Source organism: Tympanuchus pallidicinctus, unplaced genomic scaffold (assembly GCF_026119805.1).
Source record: "Tympanuchus pallidicinctus isolate F22 unplaced genomic scaffold, pur_lepc_1.0 scaffold11, whole genome shotgun sequence".
Lineage (NCBI taxonomy): Eukaryota > Metazoa > Chordata > Aves > Galliformes > Phasianidae > Tympanuchus > Tympanuchus pallidicinctus.
In genome coordinates this window covers 33,433-53,927 of record NW_026294627.1, presented here as the reverse complement: position 1 = coordinate 53,927, position 20,495 = coordinate 33,433, and the positions used below count along the sequence as shown (strand labels likewise).

The window sequence follows — 20,495 nt, the reverse complement described above, 5'->3', positions numbered from 1 at the left end:
GAGGTAGGGAAATTGGGTGGGATGGGGATGGAGGAAAGGGATTGGGGTTGGGAATAGGGATTGGGAGATGAAGGGAGGGAATAGGGATTGGGATAGAGGAAAGGGATTGGGGTTGAAAGATGGAGGGAGGGGATGGGGAGTGGGGTGGGGGTGGGAGTGGGGGAGTGGGGTGGGATGGGGATGGAAGAATGGGATTGGGGTTGGGAATGGGGATTGGGAGATGGAGAGAATAGGGATTGGGATGGAGATGGGGATGGAGGTAGGGAAATTGGGTGGGATGGGGATGGAGGAAAGGGATTGGGGTTGGGAATAGGGATTGGGAGATGAAGGGAGGGAATAGGGATTGGGATAGAGGAAAGGGATTGGGGTTGAAAGATGGAGGGAGGGGATGGGGAGTGGGGTGGGGGTGGGAGTGGGGGAGTGGGGTGGGATGGGGATGGAAGAATGGGATTGGGGTTGGGAATGGGGATTGGGAGATGGAGAGAATAGGGATTGGGATGGGGATGGGGATTGGGGTTGAAGTGGGGGAATGGGATGGGAGAGGAAGATGGGGGTAGAGAAGTGGGGTGGGATGGGGTGGAGGAAAGGGATTGGGGTTGAGGATGGGGATTGGGAGATGGATGGAGAGAGGAAATAGGGATTGGGATGGAGATGGAAGAAGGGGATTGGGGTTGGGGGAGTGGGGGGAATGGGGATGGAGGAAAGGGATTGGGGTTGGGAGATGGAGGGAGGGAATGGGGAGTGGGATGGGGGTGGGAATGGGAGAGTGGGGTGGGATGAGGATGGAAGAATGGGATTGGGGTTGGGAATGGGGATTGGGAGATGGAGGGAATAGGGATTGGGATGGAGGTAGGGAAATTGGGTGGGATGGGGATGGGAATTGGGGGTGGGATGGGGATGGAGGAAAGGGATTGGGGTTGGGAGATGGAGGGAGGGGATGGGGAGTGGGGTGGGGGTGGGAGTGGGGGAGTGGGGTGGGATGGGGATGGAAGAATGGGATTGGGGTTGAGGATGGGGATTGGGAGATGGAGGGAATAGGGATTGGGATGGGGATGGGGATTGGGGTTGAAGTGGGGGAATGGGATGGGAGAGGAAGATGGGGGTTGAGAAGTGGGGTGGGATGGGGTGGAGGAAAGGGATTGGGGTTGAGGATGGGGATTGGGAGATGGATGGAGAGAGGAAATAGGGATTGAGATGGAGATGGAAGAAGGGGATTGGGGTTGGGAGATGGAGGGAGGGAATGGGGAGTGGGTTGGGGATGGGAATGGGGTGGGATGGAAGAATGGGATTGGGGTTAAGGATGGGGATAGGGAGATGGGGATTGGGATTGGGGTGGAGGTGGGGGAATGGGGTGGGAGAGGAAGATGGGGGTGGAGAAAAGGGATTGGGGTTGGGAAGTGAGGTGGGATGGGTGTGGAGGAAAAGGGAGTGGGGTGAGGATGGGGATTGGGAGATGGAGAGAGGGAATAGGGATTGGGATGGGAGAAGGGGATTGGGATGGAGATGGGATTATGGGGTGGGATGGGGATGGGTAGGAAATGGAGAGGAGGATGGAGCAAAGGGATTGGGAATGGGATTTAGGAGATGGGAATGGAGGGAATAGGGATTGGGATGGGGGGTGGGAGTTGGGAGTGGGGTGAAAGGGATGGGAGGTGGGGATGGGGGTGAGAGATAGGAGATGGGGAAAAGAAATTGGGGGATGGGGATGGGGGGAAAGGTTTGGAGGTGAGGATTGGAGGAAAGGGATGGGGTCAAGAATAGGGGTGGAGATGAATGTGGGGGAAAGGGGTGGAAGTGGAGTAAAGGGGTGGGAGATGGTAATGGGGGAAAGGGATGGGAGGTGGGGGGTTGGGTTGGGGATGGGGATGAGGGAAATGGATGGGGATGGGGGGAGGGAATGAGAGCTGGAGGTGGGAATTGGGGATGGGATGGGATGGGGATGGAGTTGGGGATGGGATGAGATGGGATGAGGATGGGGGTGAGATGGGACTGGGGTGGAGGTGGGGATGGGGATGAAGTTAGGGATGGGGATGGAGTTGGATGGGAAGGAGATGGAGTTGGGGATGGGATGAGGATTGAAATGGGATGGGGATGGAGTTGGGGATGGGATGGAGATGGAGTTGGGATTGATAGGGGATAGGGATGGGATGAGTTTGGATGGGGATGGAGTTGGGAATGGGATGAGATGGGATGGATGGGGGATGGGGATGGGATGGGGATGGAGTTGGGGATGGGGATGGGATTGAGGATGGGGGTGAGATTGGGACTGAAATGGAGTTTGGGGGTGGGAATGGAGTTGGGAATGGGGGTGAAGTTAGGGATGGGGATGAAGTTAGGGATGAAATGAGGATTGAATGGGTGAGGATGGGAGGGATGAGGATGGGATGAGATGGGATGGAGATGGAGTTGGGGATGGGATGAGATGGGATGAGGATGGGGGGTGAGATGGGACTGGGATGAAGTTGGGGATGAAGATAGGGATGGGATGGGATGGAGTTGGGGTTGAGATGAGGATTGAAATGGGGTAGGGATGGAGATGGGGATGGGATGGGATGGAGGTGGGATGGGACGTGGGATAGGGATGGGATGAGATTGAATGGGGATGGAGTTGGGAATGGAATGAGATGGGATGGGGATTGAAATGAGGTTGGGATGGGGATGGAGTTGGGGATGGGATGGGGATGGGATGGAGATGGAGTTGGGGATGGAGATGGGATGAGGATGGGGGTGAGATGGGACTGGAATGGAATTTGGGGGTGAGAATGGAGTTGGGAATGGGGATGAAGTTAGGGATGAAGTGAGGATTGAAATGGGATGGGGATGGAGTTGGGGATGGAGATGAGGGAAATGGATGGAGATGGGGGGAAGGAATGAGAGCTGGAGGTGGGAATTGGGGATGGGATGAGATTGGATGGGAATGGGATGGGGATGGAGTTGGGGATGGGATGAGATGGGATGAGGATGGGGGTGAGATGGGACTGGGATGGAGTTGGGGTGGGAATGGAGTTGGATGGGATGGAGATGGGGATGGAGATGGGGATGAAGTTGGATGGGATGAGGATGGGATGGGAATGGAGTTGGGGATGGAGATGGGGATGGGATGAGATGGGATGGGAATGGAGTTGGGGGTGGGGATGGGATGAGGTGGGATGGGATCAATGGGGGATTGGGATGGGGATGGAGTTGGGAATGGGATGAGATGGGATGGGAATGGAGTTGGGGATGGAGATGGGATGAGGATGGGGGTGAGATGGGACTGGAATGGAATTTGGGGGTGGGAATGGAGTTGGGAATGGGGATGAAGTTAGGGATGAGATGAGGATTGAAATGGGATGGGGATGGGATGGGGATGGGATGGGATGGAAGAAAGGGCTCGAAGTCGGGGATGGAGGTGATGGAAGGGGTTGGGGATGGGGAAAGGGGATGAGGACGGGGCAGGGCAACCCGGGTACCGGTGTGGGACCCCCAGCCCCGTGTCCCCCCTTCCCCGTGTCCCCCCTTCCCCCAACCCTGCTGCAGGCGCTGTGCCAGGCGGGCCGCGGCGCGGGCGTCAGCGAGTCCAACGTGGGGGAATGGCTGCGGGGTTTGGGGCTGGAGAGGTACGAGGAGGGGCTGCTGCACAACGGCTGGGACGACCTGGAGTTCCTCAGGTGGGAGGGGGGGGGTTCTTATGGGGCTGTGATGGGGGTGAGGGGGGTCTCATAGGGGCTGTGTGGGGAGAGGGGAGCCCCCTGGGGCTGTGTGGGGCGAGGGGGTCTCTGTGGGGCTGCAGGGGGACGAGGGACCCTTGTGGGGTGAATGGGGGGGACTGCTGGATATCCGTGGGGTCACATGAGGACGGGGGACCCTCTTGGGGCCATATGGGGACAAGGGGTTCTCTGGGGCTGTATGGGGACAAGGGGATCTCTATGGGGTTATATGGGGACAAGGGGATCTCTGTGGGGTCATATGGGGAGAAGGGGCTCTCCATGGGGCTGTATGGGGACAAGGGGATCTCTATGGGGCTATATGGGGACAAGGGGATTTCTATGGGGTCATATGGGGAGAAGGAGATCTCTATGGGGCCAAAAGGGGACAGGGGACCCTCTTGGGACCATATGGGGACAAAGGGACCTGTCTGGGGCCATAGGGGGACAGGGGACCTCTCTGGGGCCATATGGGGACAGGGGGATCTCTATGGGGTTGTATGGGGACAGTGTACCTCTCTGGGGCCATACAGGGACAAAGGGACCCTTCTGGGGCAGCATGGGGACAGGGGGAGATCCCTCAGGGATTACATGGGGTCAGGGGACCCTCTTGGGGTTACATAGGGACAAGGGGACCCCTCTGGGGCCATACAGGGGCAAAGTGACCCCTTTGGGGCTGTAAAGGGATGTGGGACTCTCTTGGGGCTGTATGGGGACAGTGGATCTCTCTGGGGCCATATGGGGACGAGGGGACCCCTGTGAGGTTTTAGGGGGACAAGAGGATCTGTATGGGGCCATATGGGGACAGGGGACCCCTCTGGGCCTGTATGGAGACAAAGGAATCTCCACAGGGCTGTATGGGGACAAGGGGATTTCTATGGGGCTCTGTGGGGACAGGAGGATCTCTATGGGGCTGAATGGGGACAGGAGACCCTCTTGGGGTTGCATGGGGGCAGGGGGGCACGGAGACCCCTCTGGGGCCGTATAGGGGACAAGGGGGCCCGTCTAGGGCAGCATGGGGACAGGGGACCCTCTGGGGTTACGGGGTGGGACAAGGGGATCCTTTGGGGGCTGTATGGGAGGGGTGAAGGGATCTCTATGGGGCTGAATGGGGCTGGGACCCTCTTGGAGTCAGTATGGGAGAAATAAGGGGGTCTCTTTGGGCCTGTATGGGGGAAATAGGGGAGTCTCTATGGGGCTGAATGGGATCAGGGGACCATTTTGGGGCTGAATGGGGAAATAGGGGGGTTCTCTATGGGGCTGTGTGGGACCAGGGGACCCTTTTGGGGCTGTATAGGGGAAATAGGGGTCTCTGTGGGGCTGTATGGGATCAGGGGACCCTCTTGGGGCTGAATGGGGAAATAAGGGGATCTCTGTGGGGGCTGAATGGGATCTGGGGACCCTATGAGGTGGAATGGGGTCGGGGGACCGTTTTGGGGCTGTTTGGGAGAAGAAAGGGGGTCTCTATGGGGCTGAATGGGGGAAATAGGGGGATCTCTGTGGGGTCAAATGGGAATGGGACCTTTTTGGGGCTGTATGGGGGAAATAGGGGGGTTCTCTATGGGGCTGTGTGGCATCAGGGGACCCTTTTGGGGCTGTATAGCGGAAATAGGGGTCTCTGTGGGACTGTATGGGATCAGGGGACCCTCTTGGGGCTGAATGGGGAAATAGGGGGGATCTCTGTGGGGCTGTATGGGGCTGAGACCCTCTTGGGGCTGAATGGGGGAAATAGGGGGGTTCTCTATGGGACTGTGTGGCATCAGGGGACCCTTTTGGGGTTGTATGGTGGAAATAGGGGTCTCTATGGGGCTGTATGGGATCAGGGGACCCTCTTGGGGCTGAATGGGGAAATAGGGGGATCTCTGTGGGGCTGAATGGGGCTGGGACGCTTTTGGAGCTGAATGGGGAAAATAGGGGGGTCTCTGTGGGGCTGTATGGGGCTGAGACCCTTTTGGGTCTGTATGGGGGAATTAGGGGGTCTCTATGGGGCTGTATGGGATCAGGGGACCCTGTTGGGTGGAATGGGGAAATAGGGGGATTCTCTATGGGACTGTATGGGACCAGGGGACCCTTTTGGGTCTGTATGGGGGAATTAGGGGGTCTCTATGGGGCTGTATGGGACCAGGGGACCCTTTTGGGTCTGTATGGGGGAATTAGGGGGTCTCTATGGGGCTGTATGGGACCAGGGGACCCTTTTGGGTCTGTATGGGGGAATTAGGGGGTCTCTATGGGGCTGTATGGGATCAGGGGACCCTGTTGGGTGGAATGGGGAAATAGGGGGACCCTTTTGGGGCTGTATGAGGGTAGAAAGGGTGTCTCTATGGGGCTGTATGGGGGAAATAGGGGGATCTCTGTGGGGTCAAATGAGGATGGGACCCTCTTGGGGCTGTAGGGGAAATAGGGGGGGTTCTCTGTGGGGCTGTATGGGGGAAGGGGGATCTGTATGGGGCTGAATGGGGGAAATAGGGGGTCTCTATGGTACTGTATGGGATCAGGGGACCCTTTTGTGGCTGTATGGGGGAAATAGGGGGGTCTCTATGGGGTTGCATGGGATCAGGGAGCCTTCTGGCTCCTATCCCTGATGCTGTCCCCCCTTCATGTCCCCGTCCCCCCCCCCGCAGTGACATCACGGAGGAGGACCTGGAGGAAGCTGGCGTCCTGGACCCCAAACACAAGCGTGCGCTCCTGGACAGCCTGCAGCTGAGGAAGTGACCCCCCCCCAAATTCCATCCAGCTGCCCCCCCCCTCAGCACACACACAAACACAGCCCCCCCCCCCTCACCCCCCACCTCAATGGGGCTGGAGGGGCAGCCGGGGGGGGGGGGGGGCGTTTGGGGGGTGGGGGCACAGGGCACGGCGTGGGGGGGGGGAATTGAGGGGCATTCGTGGTCAGAGAATTTCATTTTGGGGGCTGGGGGGGGGGGGGGAAGGTGTTTGCTGCCCCCCCCCCCCCAAATCTCAGTGTTTAAGTTATTACTTATTTATTGATGGAGGAGCCCCCCAGCTTGGAGGGGGGGGGGGGAGGTTATTCATAGCCCAGTGCCTACAGCTGCCCAAGTGCCTATGGGGTGTTGTTATGGGGGGGGGGGGGGGGGCAGAAACCCCCCCACGTGGGCATTTTGCACCCCCCCTCCCCCCAATATGGGGGGGTCCCAGCCCATTGGGTTTCCCACCCCATTGGGTTTCCCACCCCATTGGGTTTCCCACCCCATTGAGTTTCCCATTGCAGCATCCCTGTGCCTTCCCCCCCCCCCCCCCAGCAGTGCCTTGGGACGCCCCCTCTCGGTACTCCCCACATCCCCCCCCCCCAAAATCCCATAATAAGTGCCCTTATCACCCCCCTCCCCCTCCTCCCCCCCCCCCAATATTGGTGGGGGGGGAGGGGAGGAGGGGGCACGAATCCCCCCCCCCCCCCCCCTCAATGCCCTCACACTGAGATGAAGGATGCTCCATTTTATCCCCCCCCCCCCAAACCCTGGTGCCATCCCCAAATTTGGGGTCGGGGGGGGGGGGGGGTCCCAGCCCTCCCCATAGGGGGGGGGGGATTTTTTTTTTTTTGGGGGGGGGGGGGGGGCCATTTGGAGGCGTTTTCTTCAATAAATTAAGTTTTATTTGGATTAGTAGCGTTTCACAATAAATTACCGAGCGCTTGGAAAATAATTACCGTCATAATTAAGAATAATTAAGAATAATTAATAGTAATAATAATAACGATCAAGGCCGAAAAAATCGTTTAAAAAAAAAAAATGACACCTCCCCCCCCCCACCCCCTCCCCCAAATAATAATAATATTAATATTAATAATAATAATAATAAAGCCACCCAACCTCCTCCAGCACCCAGGGGGGGTTTTGGGGAGGGGGGCTTCACACACTCACACCCCCCCCGCTGGGGGGCAGCCCCGATAACCCCCCCCAAAGCAGCACCCCAAAGCCTCCGGGACCCCAAACCCTAAAGTGCTTCCTCACCCCCTCCCCCCCCCCCAGGAGCTCTGTGCCCCCCATGGCCCCCAATGGCAAATGGGGGGGGGGTCCCATAGCCCCCAAAGCTGTGGGGTGGGGGGGGGAGCTGTGGGACGGAGCTCTGTGGGGACCGAGCTTTATGGGATTGGAGCTTTATGGGATTGGAGCTTTATGGGGACGGAGCTCTATGGGGACGGAGTTTTATAGGGTGGGAAGTCAATGGGTACAGAGCTCTATGGGATGGAGCTTTATAGGGACAGAGCTCTATGGGAACTGAGCTTTATGGGGACGGAGCTTTATAGGGACAGAGCTCTATGGGATTGGAGCTCTATGGGACGGAGCTTTATAGGGACAGAGCTCTATGGGGATGGAGGTTTATGGGGTGGGAACTCAATGGGTACAGAGCTCTATGGGGATGGAGCTTTATAGGGTGGGAACTCAATGGATACAGAGCTCTATGGGATGGAGCTTTGTGGGGACAGAGATATATGGGAACTGAGCCCTACGGGGACGGAGCTCTGTGGGATTGGAGCTTTATAGGGACGGAGCTCTGTGGGATTGGAGCTTTATGGGATGGAGCTTTGTGGGGACAGAGCTGTATGGGAACTGAGCCCTATGGGGACAGAGCTCTATGGGGATGGAGTTCTATGGGGACGGAGCTTTATGGGGTTGAAGCTCTATGGGATAGAGCTCTATGGGATGGAGCTTTATAGGGACAGAGCTCTATGGCGTTGGAGCTCTGTGGGGACGGAGCTTTATAGGGTGTGGGAACTCAATGGGTACAGAGCTCTATGGGATGGATCTTTATGGGATGGAGCTTTGTGGGGACAGAGCTCTGTGGGGACGGAGCTCTATGGGATTGTAGCTTTATGGGGACGGAGCTCTATGGGATTGGAGCTTTATGGGGACTGAGCTCTATGGGATGGAGCTTTGTGGGGACTGAGCTGTATGGGAACTGAGCTCTATGGGGACAGAGCTCTATGGGATTGGAGCATTATAGGGACGGAGTTCTATGGGGACGGAGCTTTATAGGGACAGAGCTCTATGGGATTGGAGCTTTATGGGGACGGAGCTCTGTGGGATTGGAGCTTTATAGGGACAGAGCTCTATGGGGTTGGAGCTCTGTGGGGATGGAGCTTTATGGGGACAGAGCTCTATGGGATTGGAGCTCTATGGAATGGAGCTCTATGGGGTGAGAGCTCAGTGGGGTTGGAGCTCAATAGGGTCAGAGCTCGGTGGGGTCAGACCTCAATAGGGTCAGAGCTCAATGGGGTTGGAGCTCAGTGGGGTCAGAACTCAATGGGGTCAGAGCTCAGTGGGGTCAGAACTCAATGGGGTCGGAGCTCTATGGGGTCAAAGCTCAGTGGGGTCAGAACTTAATGGGGTTGGAACTCAGTGAGGTTGGAGCTGAGTGGGGTCTGAGCTCGGTGGGGTTGGAGCTCAATGGGGTTGGAGCTTTATGGGGTCGGAGCTCAATGGGGTCGGAGCTCAGTGGGGTCAGAACTCAATGGGGTCGGAGCTCAATGGGGTCAAAGCTCAGTGGGGTCAGAACTTAATGGGGTTGGAACTCAGTGAGGTCGGAGCTGAGTGGGGTCTGAGCTCAATGGGGTCGGAGCTCGGTGGGGTCAGAACTCAATGGGGTTGGAGCTCAATGGGTTCAGAGCTCAATGGGGTCGGAACTCAATGGGGTCGGAGCTCAATGGGGTTGGAGCTCAATGGGGTTGGAGCTCAATGGGGTCGGAGCTCTATGGGGTCAAAGCTCAGTGGGGTCAGAACTTAATGGGGTTGGAACTCAGTGAGGTTGGAGCTGAGTGGGGTCTGAGCTCGGTGGGGTTGGAGCTCAATGGGGTTGGAGCTCAATGGGGTCGGAGCTCAGTGGGGTCAGAACTCAATGGGGTCGGAGCTCTATGGGGTCAAAGCTCAGTGGGGTCAGAACTTAATGGGGTTGGAACTCAGTGAGGTTGGAGCTGAGTGGGGTCTGAGCTCAGTGGGGTTGGAGCTCAATGGGGTCGGAGCTCGGTGGGGTTGGAGCTCAATGGGGTCGGAGCTCAATGGGGTCGGAGCTCAATGGGGTCAGAGCTGAGTGGGGTCGGAGCTCAATGGGGTCTGAGCTCAGTGGGGTCGGAGCTCAATGGGGTCGGAGCTCAATGGGGTCGGAGCTCAATGGGGTCGGAGCTGAGTGGGGTCGGAGCTCAATGGGGTCGGAGCTCAATGGGGTCTGAGCTCAATGGGGTCGGAACTCAATGGGGTTGGAGCTCAATGGGGTCGGAGCTCAATGGGGTCGGAGCTGAGTGGGGTTGGAGCTCAATGGGGTCGGAGCTGAGTGGGGTCGGAGCTCAATGGGGTCGGAGCTCAATGGGGTTGGAGCTCAATGGGGTCGGAACTCAATGGGGTTGGAGCTCAATGGGGTCGGAGCTCAATGGGGTCGGAGCTCGGTGGGGTCAGAGCTCAATGGGGTTGGAGCTCAATGGGGTCGGAGCTCGGTGGGGTCAGAACTCAATGGGGTTGGAGCTCAATGGGTTCAGAGCTCAATGGGGTCGGAACTCAATGGGGTCGGAGCTCAATGGGGTCGGAGCTCAATGGGGTTGGAGCTCAATGGGGTTGGAGCTCAATGGGGTCGGAGCTCTATGGGGTCAAAGCTCAGTGGGGTCAGAACTTAATGGGGTTGGAACTCAGTGAGGTTGGAGCTGAGTGGGGTCTGAGCTCGGTGGGGTTGGAGCTCAATGGGGTTGGAGCTCAATGGGGTCGGAGCTCAGTGGGGTCAGAACTCAATGGGGTCGGAGCTCTATGGGGTCAAAGCTCAGTGGGGTCAGAACTTAATGGGGTTGGAACTCAGTGAGGTTGGAGCTGAGTGGGGTCTGAGCTCAGTGGGGTTGGAGCTCAATGGGGTCGGAGCTCGGTGGGGTTGGAGCTCAATGGGGTCGGAGCTCAATGGGGTCGGAGCTCAATGGGGTCAGAGCTGAGTGGGGTCGGAGCTCAATGGGGTCTGAGCTCAGTGGGGTCGGAGCTCAATGGGGTCGGAGCTCAATGGGGTCGGAGCTCAATGGGGTCGGAGCTGAGTGGGGTCGGAGCTCAATGGGGTCGGAGCTCAATGGGGTCTGAGCTCAATGGGGTCGGAACTCAATGGGGTTGGAGCTCAATGGGGTCGGAGCTCAATGGGGTCGGAGCTGAGTGGGGTTGGAGCTCAATGGGGTCGGAGCTGAGTGGGGTCGGAGCTCAATGGGGTCGGAGCTCAATGGGGTTGGAGCTCAATGGGGTCGGAACTCAATGGGGTTGGAGCTCAATGGGGTCGGAGCTCAATGGGGTCGGAGCTCGGTGGGGTCAGAGCTCAATGGGGTCGGAGCTCGGCCCTTTTTGGAGGCTGTGTTTCGGGGCTCCGCCGTCACTTTTGGGGCGCAGCGGGAGCCCCGTGGCCACCAGTTTGCGGGGTGCCGGGGGGCGTTTTTGGGGCCGCTCAGAAGAGGTTGGCTTTGAGGCCGCCGGGTTTCCGATGGAAGGAGGACAGCACTCCGGAGAAAGGTCCGGGCACGGCCTCGGCCGGCTGCCAGGCCTTCAGCAGCTCCGCCGCCCCCCCTGCGCCCCCCACCCCCGGCCAACCCGCCGCTTTCGGGGGCTGCCCCGCGCCCCCCAAGCCCTGCCCGGCGCCGGGGCTGGGGCTCAGGCTGCCCCCTGGGCTGCCCATGGCGGGGGGCAGCGAGGCGGTGCTGTCGGGAGTGGGGCTGCAGTTGGATTCTTTGGAGTCGTCGTCCTCCGAGGAGCAGCGAGGCTCCGGTTTTTTGGGGTTGGGGGTCCCGGCTGTTCCCCCCCCTGCTTTGGAATTGGCGGCGCGTTCCTGTTTGCGGAATTTGGCGCGGCGGTTTTGGAACCAAACCTTTGGGGGGGGGGAAAAAGGGGAGAGGGGGGAGTGGAGATACGGGGTGGGATGGGGTGGGATTGGGATTGGATGGGAATGGGATTGGATGGGAATGGGATTTATATGGGGTTGATGTGGGGATGGGATGGGATGGGAAGGGGATTGGAATGGGATGGGGATGGGGATGATGATGGGATGGGATTGGGATGGGGATGGGATTGGGATTGGACGGGAATGGGATTGGGATTGAGATTGGATGGGAATGGGATTGATATGGGGTTGATGTGGGGGTGGAGTGGGATGGGATGGGAATGGGGATGGGATTGAATGGGAATGGGATTGATATGGGGTAGGATGGGGATTGGAATGGGATGGGGATGGGGTGGGGATGGGATTGGGATTGGGATAGGATTGGGATTGGATGCGAATGCGATTGGGGATGGGGATGATGATGTGATGGGATTGGGATTGGATGGGATTGGGATTGGATGGGAATGGGATTGATATGGGGTTGATGTGGGGATGGGGTGGGATGGGAAAGGGATTGGAATGGGATGGGGATGTGGATGATGATGGGGATGGGATTAGGATTGGATGGGAATGGGATTGGGATTGGGATTGGATGGGAATGGGATTGATATGGGGTTGATGTGAGGATGGGGATGGGATTGGGATGGGATGGGGATGGGGTGGGGATGTGGATGATGATGGGATGGGATTGGGATGGGGATGGGATTGGGATTGGGATTGGATGGGGATGCGATTGGGGATGGGGATGAGGATTGGGATTGGGATTGGATGGGAATGGGATTGATATGGGGTTGATGTGGGGGTGGGATGGGATGGGAAAGGGATTGGAATGGGATGGGGATGTGGATGATGATGAGATTGGGATTGGGATGGGATGGGATTGGGATTGGGATTGGATGGGGATGCGATTGGGGATGGGGATGATGATGCGATGGGATTGGGATGGGGATGGGGATGGAATGGGGATGGGAATGGGATTGATATGGGGTTGATGTGGGGGTGGGATGGGATGGGAAAGGGATTGGAATGGGATGGGGATGGGGATGATGATGGGATGGGATGGGGATGGGGATGGAATGGGGATGGGGGTGGGATGGGATGGGGATGGGATGGGGATTGGAATGGGGATGGGATGGGGATGGGGGTGGGATGGGGATGGAATGGGGATGGGGATGGGATGGGATGGGGATGGGGATGGGATAAGATGGGGATGGGATTGGGATGGGGATGGGAATGGGAATGGGGATGGGGATGGGGGTGGGATAAGATGGAGATTGGAAGGGGATGGGAGTGGGATGGGGATGGGATGGAGATGGGGATGGGGATGGGGATGGGATTGGGATAGGGATGAGATGGGGATGGGAATGGGATGGAGATGGGGATGGGGATGGGGATGGGGATGGGGATTGGATTGGGATAGAGATGAGATGGGGATGGGAATGGGATGGGGATGGGGATGGGGATGGGGATGGGATGGGGATGGGGATGGATGGGGATGGGGATGGGGATGGGATGGGATGGGGATGGGATGGGATGGGGATGGGGATGGGATGGGGATGGATGGGGGTGGGGATGGGACACAAGAGGACGGACACAGCAGGGAGGTGGGGTGAATATCAGGTGCTGAGCTTGGAGAGCCCCCCCTGCCCCCATCCCGGGGGTGTGCACTGCGGGGGGTCCCCACTGGGCACCCAGCACCAACCCCAGGAGTGGGGGGAGCTCTGTGGGTCGCTGGCAGGGAGCATTGGGGCGGGGGGAGAGGCTGGAAACGTGGGGCTGCGTGGGGTTTATATGGGGGTTTTATGGGGTATCGCCCACCCCTACCCAGGTGCCTTTTGCTGTGGGGGTCCCGGGGTTGCAGCAGCCCCCCCTCCTTGCACAGACCCCTACAGGCTGGGTTTCCTTGTGCCCATAGGGGCATCCCCACCCCGGGGGGGGGTGTCTGCAATTACCAGCGTGTATGGGGAGTCCATAGGGACTCTATAGGGACCCTGTAGGGTCTCTGTAGGGACACCATAGGGACTTCATAGGGACTCTATGGGGACACTATGGGGCCTTTGGGGACATAATGGGGACTCCATAGGGACACCATAGGGACACCATAGGGACTCCATAGGGACTCCATAGGGACTCCATAGGGACACTGTAGGGGCATTGGGGATTCCATAGGGCCTCCATAGGGACTCAATAGGGATGCCATAGGTACTCTATAGGGACACTGTAGGGACACTGGGGATTCCATAAGGACTCCATAGGGACTCTATGGGGCCTTTGGGGACATAATGGGGACTCCATAGGGACACCATAGGGACTCCATAGGGACACTGTAGGGCGACGCCAGGAGAAGGGGGGCGACGCCGCCACCCCTCCCCTTGCACCCCCCTTCATTTGTGGGGGCTGACGGGGGTCCCTACCTGCACCCTCGCCTCCGTCAGGTCGATTTTGAGGGCCAGCTCCTCCCTGGTGTAAATGTCGGGGTAATGAGTCTCGGCGAAGACGCGCTCGAGTTCCTTCAGCTGAGCGCTGGTGAAAGTGGTGCGGATCCGCCGCTGCTTTCGTTTCTCGTTGATGCCCGAAGGGTCCGAAAAGAATTTGTAGGGAACTGCCGGCAGGGGGAGGAAATAAAGGGAGGAGAGGGGAGTGAGAGACAGGAGCGGTGCTGGGGGAGCGGGGGGGGGGGGAGGAGTGGGGATGTGGTAAAGGGATGGAGGAGGAGGGGGTGGGGTGGAATGGGGTGGAGGTTATTGGGATTGGGGGATGGGACGGGGATGGGTTGGATAGGATGGGGTGGGATGGATGGGATGGGGTGGGGTGGGATGGGATGGATGGGGTGGGATGGGATGGAGGTTATTGGGATTGGGGGATGGGGTGGGGATGGGTTGGATAGGATGGGGTGGGGTGGAGTTTATTGGGATTGGGGGATGGGATGGGGATGGGTTGGATAGGATGGAATTGGATGGATGGGATGGGGTGGGATGGGGTGGAGGTTATTGGGATTGGGGGATGGGATGGGGATGGGTTGGATAGGATGGAATGGGATGGATGGGATGGGGTGGGATGGGGTGGAGGTTATTGGGATTGGGGGATGGGATGGGATGGGGATGGGTTGGATAGGATGGGGTGGGGTGGAATGGGGTGGGGTGGGGTGGAGGTTATTTGGATTGGGGGATGGGGTGGGATGGGATGGGGATTGAAATGAGATTGGGATGGGTGTGGGATGGGGTAGGATGTGGGTGGCATGGGAAAGGGATGGGATGGGGTGGATGGGTTGGATGGAGTGGGATGGATGGGATGGAGGCTATTGGGATTGGGGGATGGGATGGAATGGGTTGGGATGAGTTGGATGTGACGGATGGGATGAAGGTTATTGGGATTAGGGGATGGGATGGGTTGGGATGGGGATTGAAATGGGATTGGGATGGGTGCGGGATGGGGATGGGATGGGGGTAGGATGCGGGTGGGATGGGAAATGGATGGGATGGGGATGGGATGCGTTGGATGGGGTGGGGATGGGGTGGGATGGGATGGAGATTACTGGGATTGGGGGATGGGATGGGATTGAAATGGGATTGGGATGGGTATGGGAATAGGTTTGGAATAGGAATGGGATGGGTGTGGGATGGGGATGGGATGAGGGTAGGATGTGGGTGGGATGGGAAGGGGATGGGATGGGATGGAGGTTATTGGGATTGGGGAATGGGATGGGATGGAGGTTATTGGGATTGGGGATTGGGATGGAATGGGATGGGGATGGGATTGGGATGGGATGTGGGTGGGATGGGATGAAGAGAGATGGGATGGGGATGGGATGGGATGGGATGGGATGGGGAAGGAGGGAATGGAGAGGGATGCAGAGGGATGGAGAAGGGAAGGATGGAGAGGGAAGAGTTGGAGAGGGAAGGGTTGGAAAGGGATGGGATGGAGAGGGAAGGGATGGAATAGAATGAAAAGAGACGGGATGGAGAAGGGAGTGATGGAGAGGGATGGGATGGGGTGGGATGGGATGGGATGGGATGGAGGGGATGGAAAGGGAAGGGATGGAGATGGGATGGGATTGAGTAGGATGAGATGGAGAGGGATGGGATGGAGGAGGGAATGGACAGGGAAAGGATGGAGAGGAATGGGATGGAAAGGGATGGGATGAGAAGGGATGGGATGGAGAGGGAAGGGATGGGATAGGATGGGATTGAGAAGGATGGGATGGCAAAGAATGGGATGGAGAGGGAGAGGATGGAGAGGGATGGGATGGAGAGGGGTGGGCTGCACCGTGCAGGGCTCCATGGGGACGGGGAGCTGCAGGAACGACGCACCGGGTGGGGATTCACCCCGAGGGGATGGAGGGGGAGGAAGGAATGGTTTCACAGCCGGTCGGGATGCAACAGAACAGGGAAATGGAGGGGAGGGGATGAGGGGGGAATGGAAAGGGTTTGGTGGAGAGGTGAGAGCAGAGGGGTGGGATGGATGCGTGAGGCAGGGATGGATGCAGGCAGGGATGGATGTGTGGGGCAGGGATGGATGCAGGGGGCAGGGATGGATGCAGGGGGCAGGGATGGATGCAGGCAGGGATGGAAGCGTGAGGCAGGGATGGAAGCGTGGGGCAGGGATGGATGCATGAGTAAGGGGTGGATGCAGCAGGGAGGGATGGATGCACGGTGCAGGGGTGGATGCGTGGGGTTGGGATGGATGCAGTGGGATGGGATGCAAGAGGTCGGGATACAGGAGGTTGGGATGCAGGAGGTCGGGATGCAGCAGGTCGGGATGCAGGAGGTCGGGATGCGGGATGTTGGGATGCAGGAGGTCGGGATGCAGCAGGTCGGGATGCAGCGGGATGGGATGCAGCGGGATGGGATGCAGGAGGTCGGGATGCAGCGGGATGGGATGCGGGAGGTCGGGATGCAGCGGGATGGGATGCAGGAGGTCGGGATGCGGGAGGTCGGGATGCAGGAGGTCGGGATGCAGGAGGTCGGGATGCGGGAGGTCGGGATGCAGCGGGACGGACGCACGGCGCGGAGATGCGCGGCACATCGAGCTCCGCTTCGGGGAAACTCCGGGACGAACCGGATTGAAGGAACCGTTCCGGATCGGGTCGGGGTTCGGAACGGGATGGGAAACGTGGACATGGAACGGCCGGGGGAACGGAAACCGTTTGGAAGCGGCGGGACGGGGAGAGCGCAACGAGAAGCGCAACGGGTGGAAACGAACGGAGCGGGGGAAGAACTCAGCAGCGGGTCGGGGCGGAACGGAGCGGCCGGAGGGGCGAAACGGACGGAAAGGGGGGTTCGAAAACACCGGGATCGCCGCAAAGCTCCGCTGCGGGTCGGAACGCGGCGCTCGGGACGGCGGAGTTTTCCGGCTCACGGAGCGCAACGGGACGGGAACGGGAACGGCACGGACGGCCCCGGGATCGGCTCGGAGCCCCGCCGCAGCCCCCGCTGCGCTCCGTTCGTCGGCCGTTCCTTCCCTCGGTTCTCGAGAAGGGATCCCCGCACGGCTTTTTCCTCGACGGCCCCCACGGAACGGGATTTGGGGAGGGGATTTGGGGAGGGGGGGTGGGGGGAGGTCGGGCCGTTACCTGCGGAATAGGGCGAGGGTTGGTGGTCGCGCAGAGCCCCCAGAGCGCAGTTGGCGGTAGAGAGAGGAGGGCAGGGGGGGGGCGGCCCCGAAACCTCCCCGCATGGGGCTGTATTGGAAACCGCCGGGTTGACTGCAAGGACTGAATTCGTAGGCTGAAGCTTCCATGGCTGCGACGCAGGAATCGTAGGAGTTGAGGTAGGAGTAATCCATGGCGAACATGGAGCGACCTCGAGGCCCCGGCCCGGGCCCCCCCCGCGCTACCTCCGGCGCTCCATGCACGGCCGCGCCCCGTATATAGCGGGCGGACAATGGCTCACGGCGGAGGGGGCTTTTGCATGACAATATCTCCCGGGGACCGCGGGCGTAGAGAGAGCGGGAGGAGCCGCCCCCCCTTCCCCCCCCATCCCCATCAGCAACTCCAATTCTCCGCCCTTAACCCTTCGTGGGAGTCCGCCCAGCGCCGAGACCCCCGCACCGCCCCCAAGGGTACAGAGCGCGCCCACAGCCGCACGTCGGGCCGCTCCTGAGGGCTGCGCCCGCGTCCTGTCCATCCCCATCCCATCCCATCCCATATCCTCATCCCATCCCATCCCATCCCATATCCTAATCCCATCCCATATCCTCATCCCATCCCATATCCTCATCCCATCCCATATCCTCATCCCATCCCCATCCCACCCCATCCCATCCCAACCCACCCCATCCCACCCCATCCCATCCCATCCCATCCCATCCCATCCCATCCCATCCCATCCCACCCCATCCCATCCCATCCCATCCCATCCCCATCCCCATCCCCATCCCCATCCCACCCCATCCCATCCCACCCCATCCCATCCTCATCCCTCCTAAACCCATTCCTAACCCTATTCCCACCCCAGCCTTGTATCCCCCTCCATCTCCATCCCCATCCCATCCCATCCCACCCCACCCCATCCCATCCCATCCCACCCCATCCCATCCTCATCCCTCCTAAACCCATTCCTAACCCTATTCCCACCCCAGCCTTGTATCCCCCTCCATCTCCATCCCCATCCCCATCCCCATCCCATCCCACCCCACCCCATCCCATCCCATCCCATCCCCATCCCCATTCCCACCCCATCCCCATTTCCATCCCATCCCATCCCCATCCCTCCTAAACCCACCCCTACCCCTACTCCCACCCCAGCCCCATATCCCCCTCCATCTCCATCCTCATCCCCATCCCAATCCCCATCCCTCCTCAACCCCTCCTCATATCCACCCCCAATTCCTAATCTCATCTCCACCTCCATCCCATTCCCATCCCTTCTAAACCCATCCTCATCTCCACCCCCATACCCATCCCATCCCCATTTCCACCCCACCCCACCCCATCCCATCCCATCCCCATTTCCACCCCACCCCACCCCACCCCACCCCATCCCACCCCATCCCCATTCCGGACTCTCTCTCTTCTCCCCCCCATCCCCATTTCTCATCAGCCCCATAGGATTCCAGCAGTGCCCATCACCCCCCCGCGGTTCCCCGCTGAATTTCACACCCCCCGGCTCGGAGTTTCTCCCCTTTTCAGATGCGCCGCGGGGATCTGGGGGGATTTGGGGCCATTTTCAAGACAAACACTTTCACTAAAGAGGATTTAAAAGTCAAATTGCTCCCGACGGGGGTCTGTGTGCAAAGGGGGGGGGGGGGGGGAGGGGGTCTGCGTGCCCTCCCTGCGGGGTCGGATCCTGAGCAGGGCTGTGGGGCAGCTCAGCCCCAGCACAGGGGCGCCGTCCTCCCATTCCCTGTCCCCACATCCCGACCCGCGCCCCCTCCCCGTGCGGCTCCCCGTCCTCCCGCATCCTTCCCCGCTTCCTTCCTGTCCCGTGTCCGTCCTCGTGTTCTGTCCGTCTGCGTGTCCTCCCCGCCTTCACCTCCATGTCCCTTCCCATCTCCATGTCCTCCTCACGTTCATCTCCTTTTCCTTCCCATCTCTATGTCCTTCTTTATCTCCATCTCCATCTCCATCTCCATCTCCATCTCCATCTCCATCTCCATCTCCATCTCCATCTCCATCTCCATCTCCATCTCCATCTCCATGTCCTTTCCCACCTCCTCATCCTCCCCATCTCCATCTCCTTTTCCTTCCCACCTCCATGTCCTTCCCCATGTCCTCCCCATGTTTACCTCCATGTCCCTTCCCATCTCCATGTCCTTCTTCATCTCCATCTCCTCTTCCTCCCCATCTCCATGTCCTCCCTATGTCCTCCTCATGTTTACCTCCATGTCTGTTCCCATCTCCATCTCCATCTCCATCTCCATCTCCATCTCCATCTCCATCTCCATCTCCATCCCCATGTCCTCCCCATGTTTACCTCCCCGTCCCTTCCCATCTCCACGTCCTTCTCCATCTCCATCTCCTTTTCCTTCCCACCTCCACGTCCTCCCCATGTCCACCTTCTCCTCCCCATCCCCATGTCCGTCTCCATGTCCTCCCCACATCCTTCCCCATCCCCACGTCCTCCCCACGTCCATCTCCTTCTCCTCCCCATCTCCTTGTCCACCCTCACGCCCTCCCCATGTCCAGCTCAATGTCCTACCCTACGTCCTGCCCCATATCCTCCCCATGTCCTGCCCATGTCCTCCCCACATCCACCCCTATATGCATCTTCATATCCATCCCCATGTCCTCCCCATGTCCTGCCCATATTCTACCCCATATCCATCCCCATGTCCTCCCCATATCCATCCCCATGTCCCAGCCCATGTCCTACTCCATATCCTGCCCCATATCCATCCCTATGTCCTCCCCCATATTCTACCCCATATCCATCCCCATGTCCCACCCCATATCCTGCCCCATATCCTCCCCATATCCATCCCCATGTCCCACCCCATATCCTGTCCCATATCCATCTCTATATCCTCCCCATATTCATCCCCACATCCATCCCCATGTCCTCTCCATGTCCTACCCCATGCTCTACCCCATATCCATCCCCATATCTGTCCCTATGTCCTCCCCATATCCATCCCCATTTCCTCTCCATGTCCCATCCCATGTTCTCCCCATATCCATCCCTATATCCATCCTCATGTCCCACCCCATATCCTCCCCATATCCATCTCCATGTCCCACCTCATTTCCATCCCCATATCCTCCCATATCCATCCCCATATCCATCCCCACGCCCCACCCCACATCCATCCCCATATCCTCCCATATCCATCCCCACGTCCCACCCCACATCCATCCCCATATCCTCTGATATCCATCCCCACATCCTCCCATATCCATCTCCATGTCCCACCCCATATCCTGCCCCATATCCATCCCCATATCCTCCGATATCCATCCCCACATCCTCCCACATCCATCCCACATCCCACCCCTCACCCATCCCCACGTCCTACCCCATACCCCAC

At 59.1% G+C, this 20,495-nt stretch overlaps 2 protein-coding genes across 2 annotated transcripts in view; one reads left to right on the top strand and one right to left on the bottom strand.

The window, feature by feature from the left end:
* The window catches only part of INPPL1 (inositol polyphosphate phosphatase like 1), a 31,275-nt gene extending 24,801 nt beyond the window's left edge, over window positions 1-6,474 (top strand). The window contains 2 exon segments of the mRNA XM_052671354.1: window positions 3,520-3,650; window positions 6,308-6,474. Of these exon segments, the coding sequence (XP_052527314.1) occupies window positions 3,520-3,650; window positions 6,308-6,398 (222 nt within the window). The 3' untranslated portion in view covers window positions 6,399-6,474.
* Window positions 6,475-10,501: 4,027 nt separating this feature from the next.
* On the bottom strand, window positions 10,502-17,484 carry PHOX2A (paired like homeobox 2A). Its single transcript, XM_052671102.1, is given in 4 exon segments — window positions 10,502-11,519; window positions 13,946-14,133; window positions 17,104-17,182; window positions 17,184-17,484. Coding segments are annotated over 4 exon segments (825 nt in total). The 5' UTR covers window positions 17,325-17,484; the 3' UTR covers window positions 10,502-11,102.
* Window positions 17,485-20,495: the final 3,011 nt, after the last annotated feature.